Below are 15,525 nucleotides of genomic sequence, written 5' to 3' on the forward strand. Positions count from 1 at the left end.
ACTCAGCAGCCGCAGTGCCAGCCTCGGGAATGGCTCCTGCCTGCTCCGCACTCAGGGAAACAGCCCAAAATAAAACCAAACTCTGTGCCATTGCTGTCCCATTCCTCGCTGGCCAGCGAAGGAAGGTAGCTGCGAGCTGAAAATGCTCTCGAATTTCCCTTTGAGTTGCTGTGCCTCTTTCACTTTTCGCTGCTGAAGAACCAGGTAAGATTTGTAAGATTCTGCCTTTTTACAGAACATTCTCAGTTATCATTTTGAAGGAGTTTTTTGTGTATCGAAAAAAATATGGGAAGTTTTTAGGAAGTTCACTATCTGACTCTTAACAGGTGAACATAATGGGATGAACGTTGTCAGGGATTATCTGGCCTTCAGCATGAGGCATCAAGATTGCTGGCTTCTTAGCTACCTCCATAGCTAATTTCACTGTCTTTGATTTGTATTCTTGCCACTTGAAAAACTGAAGTTCACTATGTTTTTCAGGAAGACTCCCAAATCCATCAAAACTATTAACGGGGATTAATTTTCTTTTAAGGATTAGCCTTCTAGAATTTCAAAACTCCAGATCTTTTTACTTAACCCTTTCATGTTTCTTCTTTACCAGTCTGCACTTTGGGTTTGTTCTGTGTTGTTTAGGCCACTGTCATCTTATGGTGTTGTTAGAGTTGGAATTTAATCTTGGAAAAGAGGGTTGGTGTTTTTAGAATTGTGAAGCACCAAGAGCAGTGGTGACTGTGTCAGGGTCAGTGTTACCCACACACAGCTGTGCTGACCAGGAGGGTGACAGCCAGTTCCTTTCCCAAGCTACTGCTGATTAGCCATAGGAAAAGAACATTACAATCTTCTAATTAAGAGTAAAGCCTTTTCAAGTCAGCTTCAACATAGCATATGTTGTGGGTTTACCTCTAAAAACTTTCTGAGCTCTTTGGTTCTGTGCTAAATTCACTGCTAAATAACAGTGCTTTGATTCATTTCAAGTACTTTTAAATGCTTTTGTCTTACTTTTGTCTCAAATAATGAAATATAACGTAGCACTTTGTATATATGAATTGGAAATCATTTAACAATTTTCTTTTCAGGTTTCTGGGCATTAATACATTTAAGGAGAGTATGTCTGACAACAAACAAAATAAGAGGAGAAGCAAAAAAGGTAGTCTAACCCAAAGCTTATGTGTTGAAAGTGTAAAATGTAGATCTGAAGCTGGAAAAGTACAGTAACAATTTGCAATTTGGCTATTTGTCAAAACTTAGCAACCATAAAAAATACAAAATCAGAGTACGTTTCTACCTTTGTAAAGGCCTAAGATTTGGTTTGTTTTTCACATTTTGAAGTGCTCTACTTCTATAAAATTTCTGTCAATATTTGTCTTCTATTTCTATTCTCCTGAGATAGGAGCTGTAACTGGCTTTTTAAAGATATCCTTTGCTTTTGTAGCCCATTGAATTAATAAACTTACCAAAGAAATAAAAATAATTCAGAATTATACATTAACATATCAATAAATTACAAAAATTAGTGAAATGTAACTTGCTCTTGTTTCTTTTCCTGATACTTCTTTATAATAACACTTTAATGCCCCAAAGTAACTGCACTTGCCATGTGTCACTGGAATTAATCTGCTTTTATGCAAACATTGATGTATTACTGCAGGTTGTGGGAGTGTTGTTGCTTTTCAGAAGGCAGACAATATAATGGAAGAAATGCATCAGTCAGACAAAGCTCTAGGAGAAAGCAGGTAAGAAGCATCAGTATTTAATTGCCCCTGGGTGTGCACAAATGGGAACAAAGAGGGTTCGTGGCCTGAAAAAGAAAACTATTTCCTGGACATTATTTACAGCTCTGTATGTTGTGTAGTGTTTGTCTCTTCCCAATATCAATTATTGGCCACTGGAGGCAGGATATTGCATTAGGTGAACAAATTATTTGGTACAGTAAAGAAATATGGTATGGGGTTATTTGACTTATTAAATCCAGACAATAATCTTGTACACAGCTTTAAGAACAACTCAGACTGCACTTTTATACCTCTTTTCAGTCACAGTATTTATCTTTTTCCACATTCTTCATTCTTCAGAAAACAGATGGCACAAAACTGAGGCTTGTCTGCACAGCCTCTGTTTTTTCAGGCAGGCCATAGCATATTTTGTTATTAACAAAGGCACATCTGGTCTTCAGAATTCTCTGACACACTCTCCTGATGATTCATAAAAACTCCACACTGGAAGCAATCAATTCTTGTCTAGAAGGGGAAGGTGAACTGAATGTTTTTAGGTTTCTCTTGTTGCTTGGTTGACATTGTTTGTCACTCAATCTCTCTTGTAGTCAACCTCTGCATTGCAGTCTGCTATTTCCAGGGAGAGGCACAACCTCACAGATAAATAAAGAAAAAACACTTTGGCATTCTGGGATCTTACAAACCTCTTGGTCACATTATTCACCAGCCATATGATTGTTTGAACTGGCTCCTTCCATTAATTTTGCTCTGTATTTTGGTTATTTTTGTTTTGCCTTTTAGCCAAACTGCACCAACTTCCAGAGCATGGCCAGACCAACAAGTGGAATGTTTTCCAAGTAAAAATCAGACAGCATTACCCAGGAGACAACACACTTCTTTATCTTTCTCCTCAAAGAAAGAGGACAGGGGATGTGGCTTTGACTTCAGCTTTCTGCTACAGACCTCATGCCCAGAATCTAACACTTCAACAGCATTTATGGATTTAGATACTTTCCAGATAATAAAAGCACAAATGCAACAAAGTAAGTTCAATTTTACAAGTCACAAATTTTATATATAGTTATATATTTGTTATCATCTTGCCTTTATGTCTTTTGCTGTCTTCAGGGAGACTTCAGCCATGTTAACCCTCTTCTTTAATTATAAGTTTGTGTGTGTTTTCAGAATGAAGGAGATAAAGAGAAGCAGTGACAAACTTCACCATTCCTGCTACTCTGTTGTGAAACTGTGCCACAAATGTGGAGTGTAATTCTCTGTGTCTGGAGTGATGACATCTTTCCCCCTCATATTGGCAATATTAATTAGCTACATATTGTCGTTAATGAACATCTACAATTGAGAAGCATTTCTTCTAAATAAAAATTTATTAGTGTCAAAATATTTTAACATTATAGTATTTTATTGTTTTCTGTGGCAAATGGAAGTGTGAAGTTCAGTATCCTAATTAAATTTCAAGCTACAACTTTTTTTCTGCACTGCAAATTTATAGCACAGTCCTGCAACCACAGACAGATCCTTGATCCCCTGAACACTACAATTTGAAATTAATTTATAAATGTGAATTGTAGTCTGTTTAAGAACATCAAATTAATATTTCATTTGTTTTGATTTTTAAGGGTTAACTGTTACAATGCTAAAAACCAGGAACAAGAAATCTGAGGTAAGAGAATGTTATGTATAAAATGATCACTGGCAAAAATATTATATCCTTTCAAAATCTTAAAAATACAAATACTGAAGTAGTGTAGGTAGTTTGCTTAGTCTCAGGTGTTGTAGTTTTTTTTAAGAATGCAAAATATTTTAAAATTTATTTTATACATGTGTGTCAGCAAATCTTGAGGTGTATATCAACAATTAGCAGTAAGATGTTACATCAGGGACTTCTGGAGATAAAAGGTTGAAAGTTCAAAAAGATACAAAACCTTTAGAAATATGTAAATTAATTAAAATGTGCATCTTAATTGTTAAATTAGATGTCTAGTTTTGCCAAAACCCCCAACACTTCTTTGAAATGGTAATTTAAAATTGAAGTTGAATTCTAAAATAATCTTGATATTAGATGATTGATGAAATTTACTGTGTTAGCCAATAAAAAATAGTCTTTTAGAATTAAACATACTTTACATGAGATTTTCTGAAAAATGTAAATAGGATTAAACAATTTTTTTTTACCTAGAAACAGGCTCATAATTTTACATATCAATACTCCACACCATTTTAAATATACTGTATTTAGAAAAAAAAAAGAATTTGACCTTCGTGTATATTAATTAATAGCCTTTTGTAGAAAAGACTCAACTCATTGAATCAGATGTGAACTTCAGTGAAACCATCACAGAATACAACTGATGACAGGAAAAAAGTGAAGAGAATATAGAAGTTGGACCAAGAGTTCTGACACAGGATTATAAAAATGGTTATGGAGGAAAAAAAAAGAAAACATTTCAAGTGGAGAGAAATATTTAAGAAAAATAGTTTAGCTGTCCTTGGTGTGATTTAATGCAGCTTTATTTCATGTATTGGGCTTTCTAGAGGTGTATCCTTTGGGATAAACTGAGCACTCATATTAATGCCATGCAGGCTGGACAAAGCCTTCAGGACTGTCAATTTCAAACCAACACTTTGCTTTTCCTGGCATGTTCAAACCTCAGTTTGCTCTTGGAATGCAAACAAAAATTTCCTGCAGATTGCAAACTGATGTTGAATATAGACATGCAAATGAGCACTCAGAGCAGATGACTGGGTGATTATTTCTATTGCAGTCATTTGCATAAAAATATTCATTTCCTATAAAGTAAAGAACAGAAATGCTATTTTCAGAAAATCATTCTCACTGTTCATCTGAATAGTCCAAACAAAATACTGAGTTCCTCTGATCTGTACTCCTTCAAATGTATGTGGTACCTTTCAACAAATGTGATGGGGAGCAGGGAGGAATAGTAAAACACATCCCTGACCCAACAGACTTCTGTGTCAGCTGCCCTTGGTTTTATCCATTTCACTTCACTGCAAACTGAGTGCAGACTGTGCTGTCTTCCAGTGTACCTAAAACTGTGAGCTAAATCTGTGGCCATTTAACATGGATCTATGTGTTTAGATTTAATATAATGTACCTTAAAGTCTATAAATAATTTGTTAGAATTGTTTTCTCCAGGGATGCAATAGCATTCTGTTATAATGGGCTAGTTTTCCTTTTAAAAAATTGCTTACATGAGCTCTGGTTCCATTGAGAATATAATTAATGGTGTCAGCACATGTTGGAGGGTTACATAAAAAGATTTTAAATCTCAGCATTAGAGTGGTGCTCTCATTCAGGGGGAGTGCTCAGTGAGAGAGGAGCTCTGGCACATGAAGCCACTGCCCAGCCCTTGAATTCCTGTAGCAAACATGAAGTGCCACAAGACAGAGTTAATGACTGACAAGAAGATTTGTAAATGTGGACCAAACACTGTTTCTAAATCGTGCAGAATGACTTGTGCCTTAAAGCAAAAGATCCCACTTTCTGAACTAAGAAATACTTAGAAATAGTTCTGGATCTGAGAAAATTAATGCAAGTAATATGCAAAAAATCATGTATTTTCTCAGGAGTCTGATATTCTACTTCATAATAGCTTTAATATAGGAATATATAAAAGAATAATAATTTTCTACTTTTTTTCCTAAGTCTACTTGTCTCTTAGAGATTAGTTTTTACCTGGATCTGTGGTGTAGCACACTATTAATGTTTTTTTATGGAAATTACAGTTTCATTTGCCACCAGTGACATGTCAGACTGTAAGAACAATTCATCTTGCTCCTCTAAAGGATGATATTGTCAATGAAAGCAGGAACATCAAAAATATTTTAAATATTATGAACTCTATTCCTCAGCCTATAAAACCAGTTACTAAATTTAATCAGTATCAGTTAGACAACTTATTAAACAGGCACAGTGAAAAGTCATCAGAATTGATCTTGGCCACAATTTCTGATCAGTTCACTCCAGTGAAGGACCTGTACTACTTCAGCATTAATAACTGTGACAAGTACCTCAACAACAAGAAGGAAGAAATCCAAAGCCATTTAAAGTGGAGGGAAGCTGATGTAGGAATCCACACTGGGAAGAAGAACCAGGTGAGATTCCCGTGCTCAGTGGTTTGTGAGAACATCAATCCTGTGAGCCAAGCCAGGTTCTGGGGTCAGAGTCATCCCCACTTGAGCTCAGGCAGTGCTCTGGTGAGCTGTGGCATGTTTACAGCCCAGGCAGCATTTACAGTGTCCAGCAACAGCAATGCCTCCAGAGCTGGCAAGAAGCAAAACAGAGCAGGGAATTGCTGTAGAACTGGTCTGGAAGAAGAAAATGCTACAGAGATGATGCTGGATTATAAACCACAGGAAGGTGCTGAGAGTGCCAACCTTGTGCTTTTCAATCAGGATTTAGATTCTTCCTGTAAAAATGAAGTGATAGAGGCCTACCAAGCCTTGGAACATAATTCTGTAGTTGCACTAATTCCCTTGAGAGTAGAAGCTCAAGATCCCTCTGGAAAACAGTCAGAAAATCAAGTCTGTCTCTCTGAATCTGAAATAGAAAATCAAGCCATGTCAGAAGCAACTTCAGAGGACCAGAGTGAGCTTGTAGCTGTTGCTCATGTTACGCTCTCTGAACAAGAGCCAGCCAGGGAGCCACACATTGCTGAAACACCTGCCACAAAAAAGGCTGGTGTCTGTACCCTGCCTCCTCAAGTTCCTCAGAGCCTCAATGTTCTTGCTCACAAAGAAAATGACAAAAAGAAACTAAAGATGAATAGAAATAAATATTCATCAAAATCTAAAATTAATAATAAGATAAAAGTATCTGAAGACTTAATTGCTTCTGAAGAGGTTACCACAAAATCAAATGCTAAGAGTCAGATTTCCCCATGTCTGGAACTGACAAAAGTGAAATCTGAGGCTTCCATGAAGTATCAGAAAAAAACCACTCAAGGACATAAAGGCCATGTTTGTCAGAGCGCTCAGAAAATTAAAAAGCAAAGTTGCTCCTGCAGTTGCAAAAATTCAGCTGTCTGTAAGAAACATGTTACTCCACTTTGTCTGCCACGTGCACCCTCTGCTTCAGATTTTGTAGATCTGAAATACACTGACATGTTCAAGATAATAAATTCAGAGGACCAAGGCCCAGGTATTTATGAAATGTTTGGAACTCCTGTGTATTCCCGCGTGAGAGACCTCGACCAGCACGAGGGCAGGTGTTACAGAGGTGGTTTTTCTGTTCCACCAGCAAGATGCACCTGCAGATCTACCTGCAGTAAAGGGGGAGAAAGCAGCAGAGTCAGAAACACTCAAAAGAAAACACATTCCAAGCCAAAGAAGATCACACCTGGTGCTAAACAAAAGCAGAAAGGTCTGGTCACAAAGGACAGAAGGACCAAGCTGAGTGACAGCAACACAGAGCAAGATAATGCAGCAGCATCTGACTTGGGTTTTCTAACACACAGCTTGAGTAGCGCAACATTGTTCCATGGAGACATGGATAATCAGCTCACATTTTTAGAAGAGCTTTCACAGTCAAGTAAGCAAAATGAAATGTTTACAAATTCAAACCTCTCAACTATTAAAGAAGTTTCTTTGGAGCAGTTGTTAGACAGCCAGGATGAATCCAGCCATGAGAGAGCTGCTGCCTGCAGCCAGGATCTCCTTCAGCTCAGTGATCAAGGCTGCAGAGAATGTGTTGTTCCAAGTGACAGTCTGGTGACAGCAGAGCAGGACATCTGTGTGCCCCAGTGCAGGGGGGACAGGGATGGTGGCAAAGGCTGGGAATCACACCAGTCTGTCAATAAAAGTGAGTTGTCCTTTTCAGATAGACTGGAATGTCAGTCCCCTACAAAAATATTAGATCACAGTTGTGCAAACACACCTCAAAACAGTGGTTTGGCAAATGAATTGACTCAGGCTTCAGTGATTTGGACAGAAAATGCCAAAAGCCCCAGTCCCCAGACAAGTCAAAACATTTCTTCCTGGTCAGATGCTGAGGATGTGACTGATGAGTTGCTTTGTTGTCTGGCCAAAGAGTTGCTAATGCTTGAAGAAAAAGACACCAACTCTTCAAGAACAAAAAATACATGTTCTAAAGTACAAACCACACAGAGAGAAGAAGAGGAGAATATGATGAATGGAGCTGGAGCAATAATAAATAGTGCCCTAGAGAAGGTAAAAGTAATTTCTTCTTGTAACTTGCTAAATAATTTGAGTGATGCTTCACACAACTTTGGATGAAAAATGGGAAATGTGTGCTTATTAAAGAGATTTATCAAGTCTTTTTTCCTTGGGCCAGCTGCCCACTGATTGTTCCAGTGCTCTGTTGACTATATCTGTGTTAGAGGCTGCATGTCAGGACACAAGCCAGAAGGTAGTAGGGCATGACAGGAATAGCTGCCAAAGCTTATATAAATTGACAAATTGCAGTGAATAAAGGGAATAGATTGTTTGAAGAGCTTGTATAAAAAGGTTTTGGGCAAGGCAAGAGCTGGAGATCTGGACACGAACATGAAAAGACTCTACAAATAGTCTTGCATATCCAGAAGGGCAATTACCTTGGGTCTCTGAGTGCAACCAGATACTTTTGTAGATATGAGCCATAAGTATTGGTTTATCAGACAGGCTTATCGAGTTTAATTAATGCTTAATCAAAACCTCAAGCTCAGAAGGCTCAGATTTTGGCCCCCAAGTCAGCTGCATGCCTTCACCTACTAAGGTGTTTCTCTACCAGTACTGCTTCTCCTTGGTCCTGTTAGCTCTTTGTCCATATAAATGACAAATTTATAAGGAAATGTCTTTCACTACATATTGATACACTCCCCTGTGCTTCTGCAGCCACAGGTGCCAATTATAGCTCTGTTCTCACTTCCCCCAGGGAGAACCATGGCTAGATGGGATAATTATTGCCATCTTTCTGAAGCAGTCTCTTCTCCCTGGGAAGTCATGGCCTGTTATTTTCACAGACTTGTGTTGCATGTGTTACTTAGAGCATGATGATAGCCATATTCAGCTTAGCAGTCTGTGAAACCAAAAAAGAGAGTGTATCCTGCTCTTTTAAGTGCTCTTCTGTCTTGGTGGCAATGGAAGATGTAATGCTGTAACCTTCTGGTTATACACTGTTGTGATGTATACTTGAAAATATTTATACAGTTTTACCTATATAGCAATTCTATCAATGAGCTGAGCAATTTATATGCATAAAAATCTATAAATAAAGTCATGCCAGGAAAAATTATTCCTTATGAAAAAGGGGGGATCAAATGAAGCCTGTCTTTTCCTCTCTGCTTTCTCCCCACACTGACCATCATCTTTCAAGCAGAGTTACAGTAAAGCCTTTTTGGCTTCAAATGAAGAAAAGGGCCTTCTAAACTTTGATGAATCTACTAAATTACCAAGAAGCAGTTTAGCTGCCAAAGATCCTGTCATGTGGACAAGAGGAGAAGTCCTTGGAAGGGGAGCCTATGGCACGGTAAGTTAATGTCTGAATATGCTGAGATGTGTTGGTCATCATTGAGCTACACCTTGTCTTAAAAATGGCTGTTGTCTTAGTCAAGAAATGGGTTAAATATTTTGGGTTACACAGTGAGATATGAAACATGAAAAGCACAAAGCTTTTATGTAAAATAAGTAAATACACAATTGTTGTCTTGTGTCCTGTTTTGATAAGTGCTGGTTTCACTGCAGGTGTACTGTGGTCTGACAAGCCAGGGACAGTTAATAGCTGTAAAACAGGTGGTTTTGGACACATCAGATCAACTCACTACAGAAAAGGAGTATCAGAAGTTCCATGAGGAAGTTGACCTTTTGAAGACATTGAAGCATGTAAATATTGTAACTTATTTAGGAACTTGCCTGGAAGACAACATTTTAAGCATATTCATGGAGTTTGTTCCCGGTGGCTCCATCTCCAGTATTCTGAATCGCTTCGGGCCCTTGCCAGAAGTTGTCCTGTGTAAATACACCAAGCAAATTCTACAAGGGGTTGCATATTTACACGACAACTGCGTGGTGCACAGAGACATCAAAGGCAACAACGTGATGCTCATGCCCACGGGGGTGATCAAGCTGATTGACTTTGGCTGTGCCAGGCGCCTGGCCTGGGCCAGCCTGGGCGGCACGCGCGGCGAGCTGCTGCGCTCCGTGCACGGCACTCCCTACTGGATGGCTCCAGAGGTCATCAGTGACTCTGGCTACGGCAGGAAATCTGACATCTGGAGCGTGGGCTGCACCGTGTTCGAGATGGCGACAGGCAAACCCCCTCTGGCCTCCATGGACAGGGTGGCGGCCATGTTCTACATCGGGGCCCACCGCGGGCTGATGCCGGCCCTGCCCGAGCGCTTCTCCAGCGCGGCCGCCGAGTTTGTGCACGCCTGCCTAACCAGGTAGGGAGAACTGCAGAATGGAAGGGAGCATGCAGGGGGTTTGTGTTCTGGAGATGGCTCATGGGAGCTTAGGTTGTGGTACATATGGTTTTATTGTAAATGCATAGGCTATTCAGCTTTTCCGGAAAGCCTTTTATCTATATCTATATCTATATCTATATCTATATCTATATCTATATCTATATCTATATCTATATCTATATCTATATCTATATCTATATCTATATCTATATCTATATCATATATAAAACAGCTTTACTCTTTATAATGGTATAAGGAAGCCCTCACAGATTCTCTTTTTGCAGGCCTTATACTCATCATTGACTTTCCCCGTAATTTTCATGCATAAACATGGCACCGTTCAATTTTGGACAGAACCTTTGATAAATTTCTTTGCTGTGTTTTGCTGTTCCAGTATTGCTTGAGTTTGGTCTATGTCAGACAAGTGTTTTAAGGACAGCATTCTAAATGGAAGTGGAATGGAATTAAGAGAGAATTCATTTAAGAGTCTTGTTTTAAAATGTGTTAAGTGATACCCACCAATTAGAGTTCAGGTTCTGGCCAAGCTCTAGCTCTACTTGGATGGAATCATTGACAATCAACCCAGATGTTTTCTGCATCAAAAAGTATTCAAGCCCTTTTGGCTTGAAGTCTAAGTCTAAATTAAGTCTAAATGGACTTAATTCTTGTCTTCTGCAGTGGAAAAATCTATTATCACTGCCAGTCCAGGAAACACCTACTTATTTGAAACATAATACTTATTAAAACACAAAGTTCTCTCTGTAAAACCCCAAACCACTAGCATTCACACATTATAAGAATTATTTTTGTGGTGTTTGTTTTGTTTTTAACAAAGCCATGGGCTTCTTAAAATGCATAACATTGATTGAAGATGACAGAAGAACCTGATTGACAGAGGCTCAAACAGATAATTATCACCTTTCTTAGATACATTGTTCATGCACCTGAAATAGCCAAATCAGAATTATTCAAAGATTTGAAAGGAATTCAGGGGAATAAGTAATGATTTCTTTAACAATAAAATATTTCCATTTTATCTTTCATAAATTCCAACAGTCTTTTCCCTTCAAGCCTCCCTTCCTTTCTATCACCTTTACAAAAAAAAAAAACAACCTAAAAAACGAGTAGTGAACGGATTAATAATAATAATAATGATAAAGGCTAATTTTGCAATTAGGTTTTTACAGGTTTTTGAATTAGGTTTTACATCACAGGCATAGATATTAATTTTATATACTGATTTGTGGAACCTTCAATGCAGAGATCAACACGAACGGCCTTCTGCTCTGCAGTTGCTGGACCATCCCTTTGTGAAAGGAGGACAGTGATTTTTTCCAAACTCTTGCCAAATGAGCATGTATTTTCCATGGAAAAGATTTTCACTTGTGGAAAAAAGACCAGAAGGAACTGGATTTTAACATGACAGCAGAAATACTGGAGAGCAGTTGTGTCCAAGGAGTCTGTTATTAGGCAGCAGTGATTAAAGAGTACCTGTTCTGCAGTGCCTTCCTTCACTGTGAACACAAGGCCACGTTGTGTTGTATTTGGAGAGACTTAAAAGGAAAATAAAGTCACCATCACTGGCATGCAACAGGCCAGGTAAGCTGGAATGTCTGTAAAATCCTATGGAACAAGCTATGGGCAGAGAGCTCTGCAACTTGGAGATGAGTAATGAGTGTGAGGATCCCACAGGAACCTCAGGTCATCTACTGGCATAAGATGTACTGAGGCTTTTATTCAGTCAGGTCACCCTTTTGTTTTACTGGATGGGCACTTCAATTTTTAGCTGGAGAATAAGTTTTTTAGGTACATAGATCAGTCCTGTGTTCCTGAGGCCCTGTATCTCCACAGGATACTGTGGTGCTAATTGCAAGAGATAATGATCTAAGCCATGGGACTGCCTGTTTTAAATAAATAGTGCATTTTATGGCACTTTCAGGTCCCAGAAGGCTGAGGTTGGAAGGGGCTCTGGAGATGTTGTGGTCCAGCCCCTGTGCTCAGAGCAGGGCTGGCTGCAGCAGGTTGCTCAGCCCTTGTCCCATTGACTTTGGGTCTGACTGTGGGTGGAGACTCCACAGCCACCCCAGGCAACATGCCCCAGTTTTTAATCTCCTCATGGTAAAAGTGATTCTGTGTTTGAAGACTGTCTTATAGGTCAAGTTGTCCTGTTGTCCCTTGTCCTGTCACTGCTAGAGTCTGGCTGTGTCTTCCTTTACTCTCTGAAAACCTGAAGTGTTTCTCTGCCCACTGCAGTGGGCACTGTCTGTGACTGGCTGACAGAACAGAGCCCCTCTGCACTCCAGTGGTCTTTACACTTAGTAGAACTAGCTACTACTAACTGCACAGAATTTAATAAAACCTAAAAAGGATTGTTAATTATTAATAAAGCAAAAAAAGCAGGTGTTAGTATTTAGAATGTCCTTTTGTTGATAAGGCTTCTTCCTACCAAAATGGAGTAAATCTTTAGCCTTTGTGAGCAGCCAGGCTCCAGGAAGAGAGGCAGTAAAACTCAGCCCTGCAACTGTTCAGAGCTGAGCTCTCAAGAATCCAGGACACTGACCTCAGTGTCAGCTCTGATGTAATGTGAACATCATAAAAGCAACTTTCCTCAGACTGCTAAATGCATCTTAGTTACTTAAATAGCTTTCAAACTTTATTTTATCCCAGTGGTCAGTCTCCTGACTTTATAAAAGCAAAGAGAAATCAGTACTTCTAGCAAAATTCTTTATTAATAGTTCTGTAGGTATAATGTCACATAACAATGACAGAACGTTATGCCAGTATAAGAGAAATCCTAACATCACAGTAATCTTCAAAGTTCAAGCAGTTAACAGTCCATTTTTGAGGAATATTGATTGGTGCTCATGCCAGACATCCATGGCAACATCATGTTAAAGTATCTTCAGGTTAAAGTACCTTGCAGAATAAAGGCAGGAGCCTGGGCATGTGAGCTCCAGTGGGATGTACATAATTCCATCATGTGTACTAATTCTTCTCAGATTAAGGTAGAGTCTTCAACAAAGCTGCAAAGTAAATATGAGGGTTTATTTAGCATGAAATGAAACTGAGATGAGAGTCATAAGCAAGGAAAGAATGGGAATGCTCTAGAATATATAACTAATCAAAAAAAGGTCAGCATTACAAACCCCCCTTCTTATGCACAGCTTACAAGCAAAACTAACATCTCTTGTTAGAGTTCTCTAATATTAAGGTTACCAGTTATTTGCAATTTATCATGTTTAATCCAGTTAATTACACTGAAAATAATCATTAGAGGTTTGTAAAACTTGAACCTGAGGTTTTAATCAAAATGCTTTTGCTTAACCAGACTTCAAGAATGAGGTGTCAGTTTAAGGCCAGCACTTGCAACAAAGGTATTTCAGTTTAATCAGAGCTGTGCTTGCAGCAGAGCTCAGGGCCCAGCACAGCCAAACCAAGCCCTGTGTTAATCTGGGGAGCCTTGGGTCGCTTGGCTGAGCTGGTCTGGTGGAGCAGCCTGGAAACAGAAAAAGTCTAATTTTGCATATTTCTTACTTGAGGAGATCAGAGATTTCCATACCAAAATCCAGGTGCCTAATTCCAGGTATCCAATGTAACAAGGGGAAAGGGTGTGAAATCCTGAAAACTGGTTGTTTTATATAAGACTGAGCTACTCAGTGAGCAGGGTCACACTTTGCTTCATTATTTATAGTAGAGCAGGGCAAGCGTTGCTGGTTTAAAGGCTACACCTTCCTTTCTGAAACCAGTGCCTGCAGCCTGCCAGGCTGTGCCTGCGGCTTTCCCCAGCATTTGGAGCTAACTCCCAGCAGCTGAAGGCACAGCCCTGTCCCGGATGAGGGCAGGGGCAGCCGGGGTTTCTCTCCCCGGAACGGGAGCCCTGGCTCTCGCCTCACAAGGGCGGGGCCGCGGGCAGGCCGGCCCAGCTGTTACACTGCTCTGGAACTACCACCGGCAGTGGGATGGAAAGATTTGCATCTAAAAATGCACACATGTGCCTCTCCTTACAAGGAAGCAGAGCCTGGTCCCCAAAAACACAAGAGTCTCTTGAGATTATCTGGGTTCAAATTTAGTGCTGTTCCACAAAGCTCCGCAGGAACCCATGCAATTTCTACAGCACTGCTATCAAAGCTCTGGCTCTTGCACACAGCAAAGAACCGGAGTTCTCCCAAGGCAGGGCCCCGGGACACACTCCAGTGCCTTCCCCCTCCTATTGCTCCCTTCCCGCAGGGACCTGCACCACGGGACAGCTAAGGAAATTTAGAGGTTTCTCAAAAAACACAATGCCTGAATATGGCAACACCAATGTTGCTGTCACAAGTGCAAGAGTACAGGAGAGTCAAACCCACGCACCGAGTTTCAGGCTTATCGATTTAGTTTGGATTTGTCAGATCCACTTCAGAAGCCAGAGAAAGTCACTCCCAGTAGCAATGGGAGAGAAGACTCCTGGCACAATTATCTCTTTAAGGTGTAAGGAGTTAAGCCTTTCAGAGAAAGGAGGAATTAACTAGGTAGTTCAGTCTGACATGACTTCCAAGGCTCAAGACATAACTGATTATGTGCATTTACATCAAATTAAAGAAAGCAAACAAAGTCCACTTTCCCTGCAAAACCAGGATTGGGAACCCTCCCCTGTAAGGTCTAAGAAAGAATGCATGGTGTAGCACTGTCACCCATCCCCTCACTGCTAAAAAGAGAAATAAGACTGAAAACCCCTCCACTCTTACTACCATGCACAGGCTCTGCCCCCAGGGCACAGAGAAGGAGCAGTTTAAGGTAGTACAAAATGTCTGGAATTTGATTTTCAGGTACCAAATAGCTGATCAATGTAATGGAAATAAAGGAAACAAATCAGACTTCAGACTTTCCAGCTTTCCATTATTTGAGTAATTTGATGGCAACTAGCAATGCTTTGCCAATAACTGAAAGGGGATCTTAGTGTTTACTAATGAAGTTGGAAAAGTTAAACATAGGAAAATGGGATCATTTCTGCACAGTAGAGGTGAGGTAGGGAATTTTATTGAAAATACTTTTTTTTTTTTTACAAGTTCTTAGAAATAAACTTTTCTATTCTCACACAAACAGCTGTACCTCAAAAATTCAACTAAGCTATTATGAAACATTTATATTTACAGTTAGCCAAAAGAATATACAGAACTGCCATGTTATGCAAATAGCCAAGTACCAGCTCACAGTGAGATACATCACCCCAGCATTCCCACCATCAGGAAGATTCACATACCAAAGAATCTCACTATTCTACAAACCTCATTGCACAAAGAGGGAAGATTTTTAATAGTGTTGTAGCAAGGTCTCCACTACAGCATCATTTTACAAATTACATAATTCATGTACTCAAATTTTTAACAAAAAATCTG

General features: G+C 39.5%; 2 protein-coding genes across 4 annotated transcripts in view; one reads left to right on the plus strand and one right to left on the minus strand.

Annotated features, from left to right (window-relative positions):
• Positions 1–12,869, plus strand: MAP3K19 (mitogen-activated protein kinase kinase kinase 19). The gene is made up of 9 exons (XM_063161607.1): positions 1–204; positions 1,077–1,147; positions 1,649–1,733; positions 2,514–2,755; positions 3,350–3,393; positions 5,478–7,919; positions 9,067–9,216; positions 9,432–10,129; positions 11,412–12,869. The coding sequence occupies exons 2-9, from the start codon at positions 1,108–1,110 to the stop codon at positions 11,476–11,478; spliced, it is 3,768 nt and encodes a 1,255-aa protein (XP_063017677.1). The 5' UTR covers positions 1–204; positions 1,077–1,107; the 3' UTR covers positions 11,479–12,869.
• Positions 12,861–15,525, minus strand: part of CCNT2 (cyclin T2) — a 25,938-nt gene continuing 23,273 nt past the window's right edge. For all 3 annotated transcript variants that reach the window (XR_010028531.1, XM_063161609.1, XM_063161613.1), the window contains one exon: positions 12,861–13,173. Coding sequence is in view for 1 of the 3 variants with exons in the window: in XM_063161613.1 (XP_063017683.1) it covers positions 13,151–13,173 (23 nt within the window). In the remaining 2 variants the exon portion in view is untranslated. The remainder of the gene's footprint in view (positions 13,174–15,525) is intronic.

Source organism: Melospiza melodia, chromosome 8, assembly GCF_035770615.1.
Source record: "Melospiza melodia melodia isolate bMelMel2 chromosome 8, bMelMel2.pri, whole genome shotgun sequence".
NCBI classification, from domain to species: Eukaryota; Metazoa; Chordata; class Aves; order Passeriformes; family Passerellidae; genus Melospiza; species Melospiza melodia.

What these genes read in the sequence shown, in the direction of transcription:
- MAP3K19 (XM_063161607.1), top strand. Translation starts at nt 1,108, where the DNA reads ATGTCTGACAACAAACAAAATAAGAGGAGAAGCAAAAAAG. An exon ending in AAAGCTCTAGGAGAAAGCAG is followed by an intron (nt 1,734 to 2,513) that starts GTAAGAAGCATC and finishes TTTGCCTTTTAG; the next exon opens with CCAAACTGCACCAACTTCCA. An exon ending in TAAATAGTGCCCTAGAGAAG is followed by an intron (nt 7,920 to 9,066) that starts GTAAAAGTAATT and finishes TCTTTCAAGCAG; the next exon opens with AGTTACAGTAAAGCCTTTTT.